The 22,758-nt window shown below is 39.1% G+C and overlaps 2 protein-coding genes across 2 annotated transcripts in view; one reads left to right on the forward strand and one right to left on the reverse strand.

The window, feature by feature from the left end:
- Window positions 1-406: 406 nt before the first annotated feature.
- LOC139449461 (serine-rich adhesin for platelets-like) lies at window positions 407-7,015 on the reverse strand. The gene is made up of 4 exons (XM_071230870.1): window positions 6,891-7,015; window positions 4,954-5,115; window positions 2,370-4,202; window positions 407-2,039 (listed from the first exon to the last, which is right to left on the reverse strand). Exons 1-4 carry the CDS (start codon window positions 7,013-7,015, stop codon window positions 407-409), a joined length of 3,753 nt encoding a protein of 1,250 aa, XP_071086971.1.
- A 650-nt stretch (window positions 7,016-7,665) lies between these two features.
- Window positions 7,666-22,758, forward strand: part of LOC139449935 (ATP-dependent DNA helicase DDX11-like) — a 47,021-nt gene continuing 31,928 nt past the window's right edge. The window contains exons 1-7 of the mRNA XM_071231548.1: window positions 7,666-7,765; window positions 12,320-12,453; window positions 14,557-14,663; window positions 15,888-15,925; window positions 19,457-19,521; window positions 21,061-21,144; window positions 22,401-22,604. Coding sequence (XP_071087649.1) covers window positions 7,666-7,765; window positions 12,320-12,453; window positions 14,557-14,663; window positions 15,888-15,925; window positions 19,457-19,521; window positions 21,061-21,144; window positions 22,401-22,604 — 732 coding nt within the window. The remainder of the gene's footprint in view (window positions 7,766-12,319; window positions 12,454-14,556; window positions 14,664-15,887; window positions 15,926-19,456; window positions 19,522-21,060; window positions 21,145-22,400; window positions 22,605-22,758) is intronic.

The raw sequence follows: 22,758 nt of genomic DNA on the forward strand, positions 1-22,758 counted from the left end.
CGTGACCCGTAATGGGATGTCCTCAGATCTTTGTTTAGCAGCAGCGAGAAATTAGATTTGATGTTAATGAGATTGGTTTGGACAAGATATACCAGTGATTGGTACTCTGGGCAATATCACACACCACCGGGTACGATGACACACAATCAACAAAGTCACTGAGCATGACCACAGACCTTTAGCAGAGTCATCTCTTACAAGCATAGGGGTGGTCAGGTAGCCCAGTGGATAAAGCGTTCGCTAGGCAAACTGAAGACCCGGGTTCGATTCCCGACATGGGTACAATGTGTGAAGCCCATTTCTGGTGTTCCCCGCCGTGATATTGCTTGAATATGGCTAACTCACTCACTCTTACAAAGCATAGGTTGCTGGACTCACTTGAACCGAAAACAGGACATGGGTTGTTTCAAGGACTGAACAAGTCTGGTGTAAGCCCCTGGCCCAACTCCTCAGTGCTACAGTGCCCGATAGGGGTGCTGGATACCTGACATGGTGTCTGGTCTGCCTGGGAGAACAGCAGTGGAGACCCATCATAGAGCACCTGACTGGTGTCCTCATCCTTCGCAGTGTTACTGCAGGACTCATTGGCCCCATGGAACACACACGGGGCAGTTTCATTATCACAGTCGGACATATTCTTATGATTATATTTATTATCCTTCCCATTAAAGTAATCCCTGCTGGTCGGGGGCAAGTGTCTTCCTCCGCTTCTTCCATCACAAACAAACACACCCAGATGACATTTACCTGATTTCCCATCCACATGGATAACTCTTTGAGGTTGACATGAATCAGAGTGCCTGACAGTGTTATGGCTTTGGGATGGATAAATATTGATGCTTCCATCTTTTTCTGGAGGTTGATGACATCCACTGCCTGCTGTAGGTGATGTGTCAGAGTCGGAGGAGCTACTCCAGTCTACATAATCTGTTGGCTGACTGTTTGCAAACAGATCTTGTGACTGCTGAAAGCAATAATCATCCATGTTGTCACCATCACTGCCCCCGTGTACTGGCCCTAAATCTGTATTTGTATCATTTTGTGTTGACACTGATGTGTCAGGATGTGACAGTGTTGGTTGTTTCTGGACAAATTTCACTGCCGAGATGACCTTGAGTGGTGACTGGTTTTCTTTCGCTTTCAGGCACTTTCTTTCATGTTTAGTTACCTCAGGTGTTGGGACGCTCCTCAAACAGGACCTCACCGGAGTCAGCTGACTGTCCATTGGAAGCGCAAAGTTCAGTTTCATCCGGATATCAATCAACTGAATGGAACTCATGTGGCTCAAACGTTTAGCAAATTTTACCTGTTTCTGAAATCTTGGTGAAGCTTCAGGGTTGTCCTGAAGAAGAACACCTTGCTTTGTCTGCACCATTGAATCCCAAACTGCAGACACATCCTTCACAATTGGAACCACACCTTCAGACAAAGCATTCTGACATAGGATGTCCTTTGTCTCCACCATTGAATCCCAAACTGCAGACACATCCTTTAAATCAGTTCCTGGATCTTCTTCCATCAAACATTTTTCCTCTTCATCACTCAAACATTCAAATAGATCCACACCACTGACATCAAACAGTTCAGTGGAACCATTCAGAGAGGCATCATGTCCTTTGGACACACTTGAGCATGTCCCTGTTTGATCTGTCTTTTCTGTTACCATTGAACCCATGCTAAACTGATCATTAACACTGTCACAATTTGAATGCTGTGATTGCAGATTACTAGAAAGGGCCTGGCTTGCCTCTCCTGACATTGCTTTGGTGTCTTTTGAACTGTTTCCTTGATGTTGAGGGGTCACTGAAGCAAGAGGTCCTAACACACACGTATCTGAACTGACATGATGGCTGGTTCTGAATGAGTTTATCCTGTTACTATTCACATCATTATTAATTGTTCTCTTACCCAAAGGTGACGGTATACCTGTGAAGAAAACAGAGTCATCACCGGAATAAGATTCTTCAAAGAACTTTTCCAAACAGACTTTTGGCTCCACAGGATCTTCACGTCTAGTTGAAACGGCTATTGTCTGTGACCTACAATGATCATCAGCTATGGTCTGTGGTCTGCAGTGATGGTCTGCTATGGTCTGTGACCTACAATGATCATTAGCTATGGTCTGTGGACTGCAGTGATGGTCTGCTATGGTCTGTGACCTACAATGATCATTAGCTATGGTCTGTGGTCTGCAGTGATGGTCTGCTATGGTCTGTGACCTACAATGATCATTAGCTATGGTCTGTGGTCTGCAGTGATGGTCTGCTATGGTCTGTGACCTACAATGATCATTAGCTATGGTCTGTGGTCTACAGTGATGGTCTGCTATGGTCTGTGGTCTGCAGTGATGGTCTGCTATGGTCTGTGACCTACAATGATCATTAGCTATGGTCTGTGGTCTACAGTGATGGTCTGCTATGGTCTGTGGTCTGCAGTGATGGTCTGCTATAGTCTGTGCTGTAGAGTGTTGGACTGTGACAGGACCATGTGGCCCTCCTGCTTCCAACAGAAACTTCTCAAGGTCCTCTGACTCTGGCATATCCTCCCAGCATACTGTGTCCACATTCCCACACATGGTATTATCTGCTACCCTCCTTCCATCAACAGGCATTGAAACGTTATTACAAGATTTCATATATTCCCCAGCTGCCAATTTCTCAACCACACCTTTGGATACAAGAAGCCTGTCGTTATCTACAGACCGTGGCACATCTTTATCAATGGTTGAGATCCCATGTTCATTTCTTTCATTCAGAGTAGTCGTATGATCAGTTCCACAAGGATGTGAAACTGTTACTGTGTCCCTCTGTGACATGCTTCCCTGGTGTTGGCCACACCCATCTCCTACTATCTCTAGCACATGGCTGACTTGAGATCGGGAATCCTCAAAACAAGGAATTTGATCACTGTCACCTACAACCTCATCACACTTCCAGACACCACATAAAGCTGGTTCTAGTTCCCTGTCATCGTCATGCCTGAAACTCTCTCCAGTGTTGAAAGTAAAGTCTGAATGTCCTGATAGGCTCTTGCGATGCCTGGCAGAAGATTTCTGTAACCAGCCGTGTCCATGTTTCTCTGTCGCTGCTTTGTGAAGAAACTCATCCAGGTCTTCTGAATACGGCATTTCTTCCCACTCATCAGCAGGTGCTTCTCCATCTTTACTTTCAGCTGAGCGGTCCTGTCTACAGCCAAACACAGTTCTATCAACGCTACTCACAAGAGACTGTTTTATATCTGTATTCTCATATTTGATGTTTACAGGGACCTGTTCAGGGGAATTGCATGAAGATGGCTCCTCAACAGCAAGCAGGAGACTGCTGTCATTCATCGTCTCATCAGCATCCATGTAATATTTACCCAAAGTATTGTCCATAGCTGGATCAGAATTGACGTCATCCTCACAAGGCATAATATGTGAGACTCTACTTCCCTCATTCATCGTCTCATCAGCATCTGTGTAATATTTACCCAAAGTATTGTCCATAGCTGGATCAGAATTGATGTCATCCTCACAAGGCATAATATGTGAGACTCTGCTTCCCTCGTCCATCGTCTCATCAGCATCTGTGAACTCATTACCTAGCTGGACTACTGTCTTGCCAGTGATAGGATCAGTAACGACGTCATCTTGACAAGACATACTAACAGGTCCAATCCTACTTCCCTTGTTCATCATAGTTCTATCCTCTGTCAAATCAGCGCTGTTCAAAAAAGCTGAAGACACTGAAACAGTGTTGGACAAAGAGTTTTCGCAGCTTAGCAGAACTGAAAGCAGGCTGTTCACATTACTGTTATCTGAAACTTCTAAGAATGAATTGAAAAGGTTTTCCCTGGTTTCATTAGAGCTCCCTTTTCCGACAAACACTGACAGCGGACTTTTGTTATTATATTTTGTCACCTCTGATGGCGTCCTATGGAATGAGTCTGCAGTGTGCCTGTTCAAAAGTTGACTCATCTGTTGAGACACAGTACCCATCTGGCTTAAATTAGTTGATATCATCTGGACAGCAATTAGGTCAGGGTTACTTCCCTTTCCACCAGCAACATGGGACAAACTGGAGACTGATATATCAGATTTAGGTTGATTGGCTGATGCAAACCCAAACAGGAATGGTTGCCCTACGAACACATGGTAGATGGCTTGTTTCAGAGTTGTGTCAGCTACCTCGCACTTGGTCCTCTGGAGGTACGACAAGAATCTGAAACCGTGAACATGTACAGCTTGATAGTACCACAAATTGTATGTTTCAACCTTGGACAATGACGTGAATATCCAGCTCCACCCAATGATTTCTCAAGAAACAAAAAATTATAATAGTACAATACAATGTTGTGAAATATTTATGAAAATATGAAACTTTATCAACTTTATCATTTGTTTATAGATGAGGTTTTCATATTGTTGTCCTGACAATTCATATACGTAAAGAAAGATATTCATTACAACATTGATACATATGCAATCAAATCTGGTCATGACATTTTCCATAGGTTCATTCTGTTCTATATCTGATTTTTTAATATCTAATTATCGTATTCAATGTAATAAGCGCCCTGCTCTAAGAAGCGCCCACAGGGTTATTTGCTAACATATTGGCAAGTGAACAATCCCAAGTAGCATCCCTTCCGATTGATCAATGTACACAAGACTTAGTTATGCACCCTTAATTATGGACAATTATATTCTGGAAAAATACATCGGTCGAATATAAACATTTCAGGCTGTCAGCATAAACCACGAAATTTATCTTTCAACTTTTTTTTCACCAAAATAATATTCTAATAAGAACACCCTATTTCTAATTTTGAGAGCACCCTGGGTGCTTATTACGTCGAATACGGTACATCTGTATGTTGATACTATAAAAGTAGGATACGACATGTACGAACAAATTAAAAAATCCCAGACCCCTCCATCACTGAAAATATCAAATATTGTCAGTTCCTTACTTGTGAAATGCATTGGCGCTTGTGCCAAAAAATGGCTGCAGTGTCCGACCAAACACAGCCACCTGCCTGTACTCATTTGTGTCAGCTACTGTCATACGGAGACGGTACCGCCACTCAAGTTCCTCCACACCGCAAGATAAACCACACTTCAAACAGCGCCACCTAGTTTGCAATAATTATGAATCATAAGAGACTGAGTAAATCAATAATACAAAGTCAAAATTTTTAAAAATATCAAGCTCGCATTCAATAATCTTAGTCATGCCCAAATAAAATAATGGCATGGTTCACATTTCATAACATTTCATTTCACATGTTTAGCATGTTTTGGAATAGAGCTGACATGGTAGAAAGGTAAATTCTGTTATTATTGAAAGATGATAAAACCATGAATTATTTGAGGAACTACTGTATGCTATAATGCTGTGTTTGGTATACATATTCATGTGTGCTTTTTCCTGGTCACAATGAGCATGATCAGTGAAATCAAATTATGATTGGCAACTAAAATTAGGATGATTACGGTGTTTAATCAGAATCACATCACCTTTTTCATATTTTTTGGAAAGATCAATGGCTACATTAAAAATAGCACAAAGAGGAAAATTGTGTCAATTAATTTGGCTAAAACAGAACGGATACAGGTCAAAGAGTAGCTTAAAAATTGTATGTACTGCACCACTTGTACTGTATAATGTCTAGGTTGTTCATCCAGCTAAGAATGCCCCTTCAGTTACATTCTTATATACCAAGTTTCCGTGATGGAATCTGATGCTGATTTTGACCTGACCTTTGGTTGCTTTACAAACTCTTAGTTCACAGTGGAATATTGTTGACATTTCTATATCCCCTAGATCCTGAAACATTTACCATATTTACCTTTTATATCTTGAAGTTCATCAAATATTTGGATTGGTAGAGTATTTTGTAAAATGTTATTAAGTGGAAAACATCAACCAGTGATAGAAACTTACATTATTAGTCCACTAGTCCTTATAATGACAACATATAGATGATAGAGTACAAACCCACAAAAATGGCAAATTTTAATTAGTCATTATGATACCTAAGTACCTTAACTATCATGACTATTGCACACTTTGGCAAGCTAGGATTGTGCCAATTTCTATCGCTGTCAACAAGGCAACATGGTCAAGTTCCTTGTATTGTCATGATAGGATAAAATCTAAACCTAATCATGAACATATGCCACCTTTATATAACAAAAACAACATATCAGTTCCAGATATTGCACTAACATGACTATTTAGCTCTTGGTTACAACTTGAAAAGAGATCGCCTATGTCATGTATCACAGTGTTAACACACAGTTCAATTTGCTAAGAAACCAATTTTTTACAAGTTCCACGTGAACATGGTGAAGAATTGGTCTTTAACAACCTATGCTTGTCATAAGAGACAACAATTGGGATCGAGTGGTCATGCTCGCTGACTTGGTTGGTGCAAGGAATACAAATGTTTAGACAAGATGGGTAGGTGTATCCCACTATAGTCACTGGTACACATGGTACAGGTAGTGAGGACAAAATAAAATAAGATTTTGATTTCCCTACCGACCCAAATCTGGAGCCCTTGATCCTAAAATCTTTTTCTCATTTTTTTCAAAATTGTATCCTTGCTTTTATCACCCTCCTGATATTGCCTGGATTTATTGTCCCTAGGCCCAAGTGTAAGCATAATTAGTTGTGCTTCACTATCATGCATTAGATAAACAGGTTTTTTATGATTTTTATTTAAAAGAAGCTCATACTGACAGTGACTTATTGCATTTTTCAAAGTAAAGCCACGAAAGAAACCCGACATATCGACATGAGCTACCCTATTTTGTGATGAAATACGAAACACAATCATCAGTGACAATTTTATATTCCTTTATTTTTGCCTGACCAATTAGTGACCTTTTGACTCTGCATTACCTGTTATGCTTGTAGTGAATGTCCTGCAGCATCTTGCTGTAGCACTGGACACAGCAGGGGTAGAGTATGTGGTCATCACTGATAGATGTCACAGTCGCCTGAACCAAGATGCGGCCCTCTCCCATCCTATAGACTCGCGACTGGTTTCAAGTTTCTTCCACTTCCATGTCAGAAATTTCACTTCATCATTTGCAGGGATACGCTGATTGAATGACCCGAGTTCAAAGTACGATTGAGGCCCATGATTATTCTTTTAAACATGTGGCCGCTGGAAGACGTTTAGGCAAACCTTTGAGTGATGAAGTTAACAACACAAAATTTGTAAATACCGCGACTCAATCCCGGAAGTACATATCTACCGAAACTTGTTACTGGTTGATATTTACGACAATGATGTACATCAAAATTATGTGCTTTATGTTTAGATAACCTATTCATATAATCACGAACATCACGATGGCGGTACTAACTCATACCATATATTCGAATTTATTTCTATCTGACTGTCTAAGATACGACAACCGTAAAGTAGTCGTTAAATGGCGCGAATATTTGAAGAGAAGTGTAGCTGATGTTTCGATCAGTGTGCACGGTGAAAGCACTCGATGTAAAACTACTAAAGCCACACAAAAAGAACAGAAATTGTAAATACTAAATTCTCAACTAAAACCCTCGTGTTGACAGTACCAGGCGGAAATACTAGCTTCCGTTTCGTTTGGCCTGTTTGTTTGGACAAACATATGATCGTCAGCTGACAGATCTACAGTGCTGGAACATGGATGAGTTCGATGATGAGGGTGATGAACTGTTGTCAGGATTCGAGCTTGGACTTGATGGGGAGAGCTGTGATAATACTTACACCACAACAGCTGATGGTATGAGATTCAATATGGTTGATGGATCCTATGCATCCATTGAGTGCACTATTGATTTAAACAATATTTATTTCCCCCAAAAGGGTAGTTGGTTGGTTGGTTGGTTGTTTAACGCCGCACTCAGCAATATTCCAGCTATATGACGGCGGTCTGTAAATAATCGAGTCTGGACCAGACAATCCAGTGATCAATATCATGAGCATTGATCCATGCAATTGGGATCGATGACATGCATCAACCAAGTCAGCGAGCCTGACCACCCGATCCTGTTAGTCGCCTTTTACAACAAGCATAGTCGCCTTTTACGGCAAGCATGGGTTGCTGAAGATCTATTCTACCCCAGAATCTTCACGGGTCCCAAAAGGGTAGTACAGGTAGTAGACTCATAAATATGTCTATTATACAAGTGTGCTTTTAACTGCATCCTAACCTGAAGCGGGAATGGATGATTTGACAGAAATGGGAACAATACGCCAGAGACCATATAATAACCATAATATCGATTATAATGGTCTCTGCATAGTCTAAGTTAAAGCCAAATATTTTGGGATTTGCTGTTGTGGTGATACATTTAGTGAAGTCATATACAGTAGTTTTTGACAACATTATCCGGTAATTCATTCCACATTCCCACTCTATCCAGTAAAAATGATTTGTAGTAGTTAACTGTTCTAGCATTTACAGTCTGTAGCTGTGAAGAAGTTCTTAAATGAGTGCACTATTGAGTATTGTACACTGCTGGATGATTCCAAACCCCAGATTCACCCTAATGTTGTTTCTAGGCTTGTCAGCACCATCCTGTCAGGTTTCACTAAAGTCTAAGATGTGCATTTTTTCGGGCTTTCCTACCACATCAAGATGACATGCCATTATATAATTAAAATACTTCTGAAGGCAGGGTTAAAGGGGCACTGATCTAACGCAATTCCCCGGACTGGTTGTTGCCTTTGTTATTGTTTTTTCCCCGTAAGTACCCGGATGATACGCAACGCAACTGAGCGTGACCAGAGACTGGGCTACCGTCTGCAAGGACAGCTAAATACACTTGGAGGCCGGAGGCAATATTTGTTTTACGAATTTTTGCATTAACACTGATTGGTTAACTGTGATTTCGACAAAGGGCGCATGTAAATTAATTTCTTCAGCCTAAACAAACAGACAAAAAGAAAGGCGGAGCTCATCGGATTTGGAAATACCCCAGATGGTTATAGTTTAATACTAAAAAAAAGTATCTATGCAGTGAAAGCATTTTCGGATTTCGGATTGCGTCGATAATACGACTACTACTCTCTTGTTGTCATCCACGTTTTCTGGTATAACCCTACATTTGTCGTCATTCACTTGATGCTCAGTTAATGAATTTATTACAGGTACAATTAGTGGTAGCACCACTTAGATTACCTAACAAAGGTTCCCATTTGGCATTTATTGTGTCTGGGGTAATTATTCAATCTAAATCCAGGTTTGAAGTGAGGTGAAATGTGTGTTATGTAATATGCACGTGGCAGACCAGCAAGAGGTGAATGATCAATTGATTTACTTTTTTTTGTAAATCAACGGATCGTTCCAAGTCATCAAAGGATTAAGAAAATACGTTGATTGATTAATTACTGTTATCTTGCACAGTGGATATGTCAAAAGTGAGTGTTTACATGTCTAGGTTTACTAAAACAAAGGGAATACACTCATATCAAGGCGGGAAGTGCCGATGTAAAAACAACATACTTTGTTCAAAGGGTTAACTGATAATACGTTGATTGATTGATCATTGTTATCTATCACTCAATGGATTTTTTAGGAACCGTGGACGTTATGAAAATAGTTGTCACGTGGGCTTGCTCAGCCGACCATTGAGACTTGGCACCTATGTAAAACACCTGAAACAATCCAAGTGATCAGTTGAGAAACGAACACGGGTTCTAATATCCCGAAACGATATATATGTTTTAAAATATTTGATTGTTACTTAGACACGTGACTTCGAATAAGTTTCTTTGTACAGCTGCAAACGAGTGGGATATTGTTCCTTTGTGTGGATATTCACGGATACATTCCTCGAACAAGGAAGCTCCTAAAATTTATACACATAAATTTGGTAGGTTGCAATTATGGTATTTGCATTTTGTTTTCCTTCATTTGAACCGATTCGTTCTTGTTTCTCAAAGTCTTGTTTGGGAAATTCTACAATGCACGATAGACGTTGTTTTCACAGGTCTTTTCCTTTTTAAGCGTGTATATATTACCGTCAATTTGTAAAATGTGATTCTCTCAGGCAATTTATAAAATGTGTAAATATTTCAGTCATTTGGACTAAAACATCTGTCCAGATTGATTAAGATGATCAAAAGGGCCTACAAACATCACAACAGACTATTATGTAGGATTAGAAGCCAAACAACATAGAAATGTACTTTTCAACGTAACATTTTCAGTCTCTTGTGGTGACATTAAACATCAAAATGTTGCAATTCGTTAACATAATAATACAAATGGAAATCTATTTTAGTCACTTTTAATAAATTTGAAAATGTTACACATTTTGACAGTAAAAATTATACACACTATAAAAAAGCAATGCTCAGGTGAAATATTTACTTTGTGTTGCTAGTCAAAATAGTGTAAACGAAAATCGCAAAATTACAAAGCAAGTGACTTATCAAAACTTCGTCGCCATTACCGATGCTACCAACAAATATACCTACATTTCCTTATTATCTCGAAAACTGTATTTCATTTTGTTGATCAATGTGACCATACGCCCTTATTACTACCCATAAAAGTGACTGATGCGCTTACGAATTGCGCAGCAGAGGTCGCGAACTAGTCTAGATTTCTGCTATACATCCGGGTACTCACTGGGAAAAAACAATAACAAAGGCAACAACCAGTCCCGGGGAATTGCGTTAGATCAGTGCCCCTTTAAGCCAAACTCACTCATTTACTGGGGACAGATTTTCGGTTGTCAAAGGCTCCACACACTAACTCTGCTGGAGCCAAACTCACTGTAACTATTTTCATACAAATGATGCGCCCAATTGACAGTTTATGTATTACTATATTCGATGTAATAAGCGCCCCGCTCTAATAAGCGCCCATGGCGATATTTGTTATTATATTGGCTAGTGAACAATCCCAATTAGCACCCCTTCCGATTGATTCATGTACATAAGACTTATTTATTCGTGTATAATACGCACTTGTGTGTTATATGCACCCTTAATTATGGGCAATTACATTCTGGAGAAATATATCTGTTGTATATAAACATTTCAGGCTGTCACCAAAATACTATTCTAATAAGAGGCCCCTATTTCTAATCTTGAGAGTGCCCTGGGCGCTTATTACGTCGAATACGGTATGTATTTAATTATGTCAATATCATTGTTCATAATGATTTGATAACCCTGAAAAAAAAGAAAGATTAAGTGTCTGTAGTTTAGAATAGTGTAGCAGTGCACTGCAGTATTGAGCCAAATATAAAATTATTTTCATATTTAAAACTCTAAATTTTTCCTCGTTTATTAAAGTCTTTTTGGACATACTGAATGGAGATTTCTTGAAATGAACAAAAAGTATATTTCCAAATACACAGGTACATGTACACAACATTTGGTAAATTAATTATGATAAAACACTTTTGCTCAGAATAAACAGTAAGTGATTCTTATTTAGGCTTTTACTTCAGATAAACATGTTAAGATCTGTGATTTGAAACAGTGCCATATTAATATGATAATACTTAACTTTCTCAGAATGATCACAGATTTATCAAGACCTGCCCATAGGCCAATACTCTACCCAAAGTCTGCATTTGGCATTTAACACAGTGAAAATTCTCAAATTGGAATTAAGAATGTCTCAATTATTGTTGTTATAGTCATGATAGTAATAACTACTGTTAATGTTATGACTTTGTCAAGATGACTTGTTTAGTTTACTTGTATATCAGACCTGTGAAGATCCGGGGTAGAATAGGTCTTCAGCAACCCATGCTTGTCGTAAGAGGCGACTTATGGGATCGGATGGTCAGGCTTGCTGACTTTGTTGATGCATGTCATAGTATCCCAATTGCATAGATCGATGCGCATGATGTCAATCCCTGGATTGTCTGGTCCAGACTTGATTATTTACAGACCGCCGTCATATTGCTTAGTGGGGTGTTAGACAACAAACAAACTTGTATATCAGGTCCAGTGAAGAAGAAGCTTTATTTTATAATGTTACATTATTGCATAGAATGCATTATTAATATACAATGTTAAAATATTTTAGGTAAAAATTAACTTTTTCAAATTCACTTATAGCAAGACCAATTAATAGAAACATGTTTTAATGCTTCTTTTTATATTATCACATTAAATACAGTCTCAATATTCTCTGAGTTTAAGAAAAAATTGAACTTTAAAAAAATCCCAATTTTGAACAAAATAACCACTTTTCCCAATGTGCCAGGGCACGTAGTTTAGAATCGTAGATAAATCCCTGCAATTAGTTTTGATTCCTAAATAGTTCCCTGGTGATATGATTAAGTACATGTTTTCTTTTTTTTTGCAGAGACACAATGTACAGTCCCAGAATCCTTTCCATTTCCCTTTGAGCCATATGACATACAGACAGGCTTCATGCAACAGCTGTATCGTTGTCTTGAACTTGGCAAAGTTGGAATATTTGAGAGTCCAACTGGGACTGTAAGTAGAAATTGCAATTGTTAGGAATGTGTCATCTTCCCGAGGCAAGAGAGTTAACTGACTTTAAAAACTAGGCTGGAATTCTTGGGCTCTATCGTAGCGCCACCAGTGGCTATTACGAGTTATGTCCCTTCTAAGCCTCTCCTTTAGACCAATCAGATTCCACCTCTCGTATCACTTGCATTTGCTTCAAACAAAACAGTGGCGCCAAGTCAAGACGATCTGATTGATAATCAAGGTCTATGTTGTGATAAAACGGGTCTTACATCACGCAATGTGTGAGCACTTTGATTAAAAACATGAAAAGATTTGGAAAATATCTGTTGACAACGAGTTGGCGGTGCACATGCTTAGCAAATCCTGCAATCGACCGAAATCTGCAGGACAGTTTACGAACCAGATTTCGATTCCGTCGCACGATTTTGATTGGACTGTGCATAGACTCATTAGTCCAGCCAAAATGTAACTCCATAATTCCAGCCTAGTTCCGCAAGGGTGGAAACTGGATTTTTAAAGTCAGTTAACTCTCTTGCATTGGGAAGATGGGAATGTGTATGTATGTTTGTTGGACAAGGAACTCTGATCTCATCAGTCTATATGAACAAATATTGCAACCAACCCTAGTGAAATGTGACAGTCCTTAGTATTTGTTTTAGCAATGAGATAATGTGGATATTTTATTCCAAATTTTTTACTGTTCTCAGTTCTCTAACATGTAATTGTCATGAAGCATACATCATCTCTGGTCAAGGGAGTTAACTGACTGTAAAACTCCAGTTCCCTCCCTTGCCAAACTAGGCTATTACGAGTTCCCTTGCCAGTGGCTATTACGAGTTCCCTTTTATATCCCTCCTAGTGACCAAGCAGGTTCCACTTGTCAAAGCAATTACATTTGTTTCAAACAAAATGGCGGTGCTCAATCAAGAAGAGTGAGTGAGTGGGTATGGTTTTACGCCGCTTTTAGCAATATTCCAGCAATATCACGGCGGGGGACACCAGAAATGGGCTTCACACGCTGTACCCATGTCGGGAATCGAACCCGGGTCTTCGGCGTGATGAGCAAACGCTTTAACCACTAGGCAACCCGACCACCCCTCAATCAAGAAGATTGGATCGATAATAAAGATCTTTGTCATAATAAAACGTGTCTTATCTCGCGAAGTGCATCAAATCACTTGAGAACCTTGATGCATAACATGAAAATATTTGAAAAAATATTTGTCGATGACGAGTCACGGCACACATGCTCTGGAATCCTGCAGTCGACTGAAATCTGCATGGCAGTCACTATGATGTTTAAGAACCGCGATTTTGATTGGAATATGCATAGACTCGTTAGTCCAGCCAAAATGTAACTCCATAATTCCTGCCTAGTGCGGCAAGGGTGGAAACTGGACTTTTATAGTCAGTTAACTCCCTTGCCTCAAGAAGATGTGAAGCATATTCACAGGATTAAATTCATGCTGTCATCCTAAGTAATAATTATACTGCCGATGTTCAAGGACATGCTGCAGTAGTTCAAAGCAGTTGACTATTTTGTTTTTTGCATGTCAGACATGTTACACGGATGAAAAACTATTTTCAGCATATTAAGGGCTCTTGTCAAAATCCTACAGATGGTTTACTTTTGTCTCTACCTTAGGTCAAGATGGCAATGTAAACTGTTAAATATTCCATGCCTGTTACCGTGGTTACAATGAGTTTACTACATGTGCGATAGAGTTTCAGATGGCTTTCGGTCATTGGTCATAGACCAATAGAGTTTCAATTTGACAGATTGACAAGTTTCATAATTTCATAATTAAAAACTAAATAGTAAGCATAAGTCCTATTTACAGCATTGATTAATAAAACAATGCACAGCCATCTCAAATCATAATTGAAATCCTGAGCAGTTTGGTCTTGATATCGTACTTTCAGTATCATAGGGAAACGTCAGGAGCTATCGTGACTTAGTCAACGCTTTTCTTGTGGCAATTAAAGGTTATCCAAACAGAATTTTGCTGCTTGTTTATTTGACTTATTGAGTTTTACCAGTGATTTATTACATTTCCTGGTTCAAGACATTGACCTATATACAGCTTTGTGTCGAAATCACTGCAGGGCAAGTCGCTGAGTGTTATATGCGGGGCTCTGAAGTGGCTGCGAGACTATCAGCAGAAACAGCAGGAGGAGCTTGAGAAGCTGATGGCAGAGGATACAACCACCAGGTACTGCGTGGGAGCCACATGATGTCATTGATGTACAGGGTGTCGTTGATGTACAGGTGTCATTGATGTACAGGGTGTCATTGATGTACAGGTGTCGTTGATGTACAGGGTGTCATTGATGTACAGGGTGTCATTGATGTACAGGGTGTCATTGATGTACAGGGTGTCATTGATGTACAGGATGTCATTGATGTACAGGCTGTCATTGATGTACAGGTGTCATTGATGTATAGGATGTCATTGATGTACTGTGTGAGGGACAAGGTTCACACACTGAGGGTAGGAGTGTGTGGTTGGGTTGGGGGATCAGACACACATTGTCACTGACAGTGTGGACACTATGTACTGTGTGTTGGGGTTCGGTATTTTTTAAAAAGATTTTAACTTTTTTACAGGGATGGGGCAATCTTAGTTCTCGCTGCCGCTTAACAAAGATCTGAGGACATCCCATTAAGGGTCACGTCAGACCGACCTTTCGCAAACTCTGACCGACCAATGGAATTACTGACAAGAAGTCAACATTAGCCAATCAGAAGGCAGCTTTCTCGTGCTTTACGGAACTAATTTCAAATTGACGACTACGCTTCAAAACAAATTTTGACAAATTCTCGCTTAAAAATTTGAAAGCTGAACAAAAGAACATTCTCAAATGGCTAATATATGATCTTGATTGTATAGATTCAGTTGTTAAGCCCGTATCTATCGTTCGGAATACTTCGTTATAAAGTTTTCGAGGCTGCATGATGAGAAATCACATTCCGACTGTCACTTTCATGATTTGGTAAGTGACGCTCTGGTTGGTCGGATGAAAGGTCGTTCTGACGTGACCCCAAATGGGATGTCCTCAGATCTTTGTTTAGCGGTAGCGAGAACTAAGGTCTGATTTTAATGAGATTGGGGATGGGGGGAATGTTGGTGTTCCCTGTTATACTGTGGGGGTGGTGTGGACAGGGTATCTCTGACATTGCAGACGCTAGTCTATCTCTATCTCTACCTCTTGGTACTGAGGGCAGGCTGTCACTGATGAATCATGACAGTATGTTGAATGTCATTTACATATAATAAGGTAATTGATAAATTTGTTAATGTAATGTGTATTACATCTATCAAAACCATATTGATGGTTGGGTTTGATTATTGACAATTGCAAATCATTGACACTGGCAGTTCGCTAAATCATTTCACTTCTTTTTAGAGGTTGATGCTTGAGCTCTTCCTTTCCAGCACCTCACAGGAGAAATCTGCATCAAAAGCAGCACCAGGTAAGTCAGTTTGAAAATATACCTGTAGATTGTAACTCACCTGTCATCTTGATTTAGACTCACTTGTCATCTTGATTTCACTCCACTTATCTTGATTTCACCTCACTTGTCATCTTGATTTCACCTCACTTGTCATCTTGATTTCACCTCACTTGTCATCTTGATTTCACCTCACTTGTCCTCTTAATTTCACCTCACTTGTCATCTTGATTTCACCTCACTTGTCATCTTGATTTCACCTCACCTGTCATCTTGATTTCACCTCACTTGTCATCTTAATTTCACCTCACTTGTCATCTTGATTTCATCTCACTTGTCATCTTGATTTCACCTCACTTGTCATCTTGATTTCACCTCACTTGTCATCTTGATTTCACCTCACTTGTCATCTTGATTTCACCTCACTTGTCATCTTGATTTCACCTCACTTGTCATCTTAATTTCACCTCACTTGTCATCTTGATTTCACCTCACTTGTCATCTTGATTTCACCTCACTTATCATCTTGATTTCACCTCACTTGTCATCTTGATTTCACCTCACTTGTCATCTTGATTTCACCTCACTTGTCATCTTGATTTCACCACACTTGTCATCTTGATTTCATCTCACTTGTCATCTTGATTTCACCTCACTTGTCATCTTGATTTCATCTCACTTGTCATCTTGATTTCACCTCACTTGTCATCTTGATTTCACCTCACTTGTCATTTTGATTTCACCTCACCTGTCATCTTGATTTCGCCTCACCTGTCATTTTGATTTCACCTCACTTGTCATCTTGTTTCACCTCACTACTGATGCTGATTTGACCTCACTTGTCATTTTGATTTGACCTCACTTGTCATCTTGATTTCACCTCACTTGTCATCGTGATTTCACCTCACTTGTCATCTTGATTTCACCTCACATGTCATCTTGATTTCACCTCACTTGTCATTTTGATTTCACCTCACTTGTCATCTTGATTTCACCTCACTTGTCATCTTGATTTCATCTCATTTGTCATCTTGATTTCACCTCACTTGTCATCTTGATTTCATCTCATTTGTCATCTTGATTTCACCTCACTTGTCATCTTGATTTCATCTCATTTGTCATCTTGATTTCACCTCACCTGTCATCTTGTTTCACCTCACTTGTCATCTTGATTTCACCTCACATGTCATCTTGATTTCACCTCACTTGTCATCTTGATTTCATCTCATTTGTCATCTTGATTTCACCTCACCTGTCATCTTGTTTCACCTCACTTGTCATCTTAATTTCACCTCACTTGTCATCTTGATTTCACCTCACTTGTCATTTTGATTTCACCTCACTTGTCATCTTGTTTCACCTCACTTGTCATCTTGTTTCACCTCACTACTGATGCTGATTTCACCTCACCTGTCATTTTGATTTCACCTCACTTGTCATCTTGATTTCACCTCACCTGTCATTTTGATTTCACCTCACTTGTCATCTTGTTTCACCTCACTACTGATGCTGATTTCACCTCACCTGTCATCGTGATTTCACCTCACTTTTCATCTTGATTTCACCTCACCTGTCATTTTGATTTCACCTTACCTGTCATTTTGATTTCACCTCACTTGTCATCTTAATTTCACCTCACTTGTCATCTTGATTTCACCTCACCTGTCATTTTGATTTCACCTTACCTGTCATCTTGATTTCGGGGGCACGGGTGGCCCAGTCGTCTAAGGCGCCGCATCGCTGTGTAGAGTTGCGTCCCTTGGGCACGCCAGAAACCTATGATTGTGGGTTCGAATCCCGATTCGCCCCGATTATGTTTCTAGGTTTGTCAGCACCATACCCGTGCTCGTGGGTTTCACCGAAGTGGTAAACGTCTCAGACCTGCATCACTTCGGGCTTTCCTCCCACATTAAGCTGACACGCCGCGATATAACTGGAATACTGTTAAAAGCGGCATTACACCCAACTCACTCACTCACTCATCTTGATTTCACCTTACCTGTCATCTTGATTTCACCTCACTTGTCATCTTGGCAAATAAATGTCAAATTAACCCCTACAGCGCTGGCACATGACGGTGCCTTGTGGTTCAAACATAACCTGCACATTATTTAAACCTGATGATATCTCAGCTAAATATATGCCTTAATCAAGTTCAAACTTCATACATCAACACGGTAAAAAAAGTGTATACATTGGCCAAAATTTGGCATAATTAACCCTTTATATTATAAATAAAGGTGGACACAAAATCAGCCTTATATAGGAATTTAAAAGATAACTGTCAAAATTTGATTCGAAGCAGCTGTTAAATTTTAAATGTTTCAGAACATTTATCACCCGGGATAAGGTATGTTGAAATGTTGCCAAACCCAAACTACAAATTTAGCCCAAATTTCCCCGAATAAAGTATGTTTAACTACATTCACAGTCATCTAAACAGAGAACAATTCAGGATCTTCTTTAGACAATCAGTGTTTCAGGCATGCACACTACAAAAGCCTCAACAATAAAAAGACTTGCCATGTCTACTTTCAGTTGGTATAAAACTACGATGTTTGGCTTCGTCATTACTTTTGTTATGAATAAAAGAAAGACCCCCCTCCACCCCTCATTTCTGCAGGGGGGCGGTTGGGTAGCCTAGTGGTTTAAGCGTTCGCTCGTCGCGCCGAAGACCCGGGTTCGATTCCCGACATGTGAAGCCCATTTCTGGTTTCCCCCGCCGAATATTGCTGGAATATTGCTAAAAGCGACATAAAATCAAACTCACTCACTCACTCACTCACTCACTGGAGTACGAACCTCCATACAGTGAGGGTCAAACTGTTTGAACGTGGGAGCCTACCATGACATTCATATAATGTTTGGCCCTCACTCTTTTAACCTCAAAGGATGTAGGCCTAGATCTATACACAATTTTATTTAGTGTGTGTGACTTCATGTTTACACTGACAGCCATACAACAACCAGCTGTATCGCAGAAGAAAATAGTTCCTCAAAAGAGAGGTGACGTGAGCGTATGTATGCACAACTTGGTCTTCAGAAACATCTGACACAGCACATGTATTCAAATAATATCATCATTAGATGAGAAAGTTGTGTTAATATGTACAGTAAAATATGTTTATAACAAACATCTTATAACAAACTGACGGATACTATGAACTTAATTTTTGGTCCCGGACGTTTGCTGTATAGATGTTGTATATATGCTTATAACGAACTACTGTTATACCGAAGTAAAATTAGTGGTCCATTTGAGTTCATTATGACCGAAGCTTACTGTACCTCAGTAAGTCAGTCACAATGAAAGTGTGTCGTAATACATCAAATAAAAGATGTCTAAATGGAAGACAAAATAAACATGACGGGAGATGTTTCAGAAGTTGTTAATGAGCCTGTTGCGGTTACATGTTTTAGTCATGGGCCATAGTGAGGATATTCATGAACAATCATTCAGTGACATTTCTCAATGAATCGTGTATCATCATCGTGTGAATATTTTGAATGCATCGATAATTTGGGGAAACGTGACACCTGTATGTTTTCCAGAACTTGACTGGGTGGCCGAGTTTGCTGCCAAAAAGGAGAAGGAAGAGTCGCTGAAACATGTCAAGGTAAAAACTGTTTCTTGTTTGTTAGTTTGTTTGTTTCTATACACCACACTCTGCAATATTCAAACTATATGGCAGCGGCTTGTATGTAGTCATCCCTCGCAATAACGCCCTTTGCGATAACATCATTCGGCTATAAGGACGGGTAATCAATGGCTCCCATAAATTTAATTATTTTCCACACAAACATACACCTTCACGTCATCAGAAATAGCATATTTACAAAATTTTCTGTACTGAATTACATAAGTTAATCCTTACAGCAGAATTAACTTGTGTAAATTCAGTACGGATAGTATAATAAATGTTCATGTATGCATCTGGACTTGGGACTTAGGTTTGTAATCTATTTGATTAATATTCGTCACATTTCCATTCAGTAATGATTGTTTGCATTGATCTTGGCGAAATTGTGTGTGAAACGGCATGCTTACTGCACCTGATTCCCTCCCCTTATAACTTCCGTTTACCCTGTTCCATAGGGCCCACTTTACCACATACCGTGAGAGCACCAACTTACATATTTACTGCAGTCATGATCAGATTACCGCTATTGACGCCTTGAAACAAATTTTATTTGCCAGAGTATGGATACAGATATCATAACTGCCATACTTTGACTCCTTAAAAGTCATATTGTTTGTAGTTTTATATGTTAACATTTTTTTTCGTGATGAAAATAGTAATACCGCTGGAGACTTAATGGTGACTTGTCAAACTGTTCCACACGTAAAATATATGCTGCAGTATATGCTTATAATTATTATTTTTATTATAAATATAATGAATTTTGCTCTAAAATTCCTGGTAAAATAATAGTTTCAGATACTTTATCTTCAGATCATTGCATACAATTTCTTTGAAGTTATGATACTTGCTATTTTTAACTGAATCACTGGTAGATTGGGACAAAATGTGTACACAACTGATTGCTATCATGGCTATTCCAGCTTAGTTTACGATACAACTGCACACAGTGGTCTTAACCTTAAACCAGCTTTGCTTATAAAACATTGAATAGGATAACAGGAAGTACAATTGAAATGGTAAATCATCATATCTAGTGATGTGTAGTCGCAAATTTCTCATTTTCATTGACAAATATTGTTATCTCTCTTTCATTTGTCTTTTAACATAGTTTTTGACTAGGCACAATACACAAAATAGCAATTACACTCAAGTGCACACTATGCACAAGAAAATACGATATTACCTGGCCTTCATTCCATATTAGGAATAACACAGGTGTCTGATGACGCGGGGTTCGTCAATGGATCCTGAGACCTGCATCATGGTGAGGGATGACTATTCGAATCTGGACCAAACAATCCAGTGATTGATATTTTGAGCGACAGTCCACATCGTTGGAGCACGTTGACATGCCAAGTCACCGAGTCTGACGGATCCATTCAGTTGCCTCTTACGACCAGCATTCTAACGCAGAATCTCAACGTGGCTATGACATTAAGAAAATCTTTACATTTTAACAACTAACAAGGTGATCCTTGGAGAATTCTAAGCAAGTCCAGGTTCTGACTTCAGATGGAGCAAGAGCAGGCCCAGAAGAGAGAAGCTCGCCTAAAGAAGCTGCACACCAACCTGCCTCATCTTGCTGGCAAACGCAAGGTACGCTGTCCCTTTACATATTCTCAGCTCTTGCCTGAACGAAGAGAATATTATCTAATTGTTGAAAATAGGAATTTTCTACTGGTAAACCTGAAAGTTTAACGTATGGGAGATTGCTGTTTCCCTGAAATAATAGAGATTACTTTGCCCCTACCTAAAATTTGATTGTCTTTAGTGAATTAATTTTTTAACAAATTTGCCTCTTTATCATGAACATAATTCGATTGTCTTTGGCAAAAAAATAAACAATTATCTAAAATTTTGTTGGGTGAAAATGATATAATGGAAATTCCCAGTTCCCCAAAACTGCTTGACATGATAAACATGTGTCAGGTTTCCAGAAACACAACTATTTAGATATTAACCAACACGATATATAATACTAATGGATATGTATCACAATACATTAGGAAAATACCGGCATATTGCATTTTTCAAAATCATGTATATTTTTATCTTGTCAAAATGTAGGTAAGTGACAACAATCGACAAGTCAAATTTAAATCATGAAGTTAGCAACTTTTTCCTTGTGATCGAAAAACCGCACCTTCTTGCGATCAGTTTCCTGTGTAAAGTCTGTCAATTACCAGCCACTGTGACCATAGCAACATCCAACAAAATACGATGATGTCAAAAATGTTTGGGGAAGGTTTTTTATTAAGGTTTGTAACCAATTACCGATGAAAAAACCTCCACTCAATGAATTGTGGTACAAAACTCAGACCAATACCCTATAACCAACAAGATTATCTTTTCAAAGGGATTAAACTTTTTAGGTCCACAATATTTCACTGATAAACCGTAATTTCAAGTTGCAAGTTGGTTACTCTGTTTATTACCACATGTCATTTTTGAGAAGATTAAGAACAAAGTGGACTTCCCTATCGAAAGTAGGACATCATCCCAGTTATCTTTTGTTAGAAGGTCGCATAATCTGTACATGATGTAGAGAACAATTGAAAATGTCATCTTTAGTTATTTGCAACAATGCATGGATATGATATGTCGATATGGGCTGCTTCACAAACAATGAAAACAATGGAATAATTTGCATGAATTAGCCAATCAGAATGAAGCAGAAATTATATGATGTATGAGAAATTGAAATTGCGCAGATATCCATGCTCCTATGGGTAATATTGGCCAGTTATTATAAAAATTAAGACCAGCTCTGGCACAAAACTTGCAGTTTTTATCAGATTTTTTTGCTTTGATGGGTTGCTTTAATTGGGTATAGTAATGTTTCATCTGAAAAGCGTGACAAGCTGGAGGATGAGTTTACTGAGCTGATGCGAGATGCAAGCCAGGAGCTGAAGGAATCATTCAACGCAGAGATGTCACAGGTTGAAAATGACAGTTGTCATGGTGATGAGGAGCTGGTGTTGGCGGATTACCATAGCGATGATGAAGACAAGGAGAAAGAGGCTGATCGAGATGAGGAAGAGGAACACGTTACCAAGGTAACAGGTCATGTGATGAGATATGTCATTCAAGACTATGAATGTCAGCAAATACAAGACATACAATTCATTTGTTAAATTCGTGGGCTGAAAATTCATTTATTTTACATTAACAAACACATATATATTTAATATATGTGTGCTTTTAGAAAGG

Source organism: Haliotis cracherodii, unplaced genomic scaffold (assembly GCF_022045235.1).
Source record: "Haliotis cracherodii isolate W230 unplaced genomic scaffold, xgHalCrac1.p SCAF_8, whole genome shotgun sequence".
Lineage (NCBI taxonomy): Eukaryota > Metazoa > Mollusca > Gastropoda > Lepetellida > Haliotidae > Haliotis > Haliotis cracherodii.

Excerpts from the sequence above, each read along its gene's own strand:
- LOC139449461 (XM_071230870.1), bottom strand. The coding sequence starts at position 7,015 with ATGGGAGAGGGCCGCATCTTGGTTCAGGCGACTGTGACATCTATCAGT. Across the intron at positions 4,203-4,953 it reads AGCGCCAATGCATTTCACAA|ATTCTTGTCGTACCTCCAGA; the intron begins GTAAGGAACTGA and ends TCACGGTTTCAG. Across the intron at positions 2,040-2,369 it reads ATAGCTAATGATCATTGTAG|GTCACAGACAATAGCCGTTT; the intron begins GTCACAGACCAT and ends TGATCATTGTAG.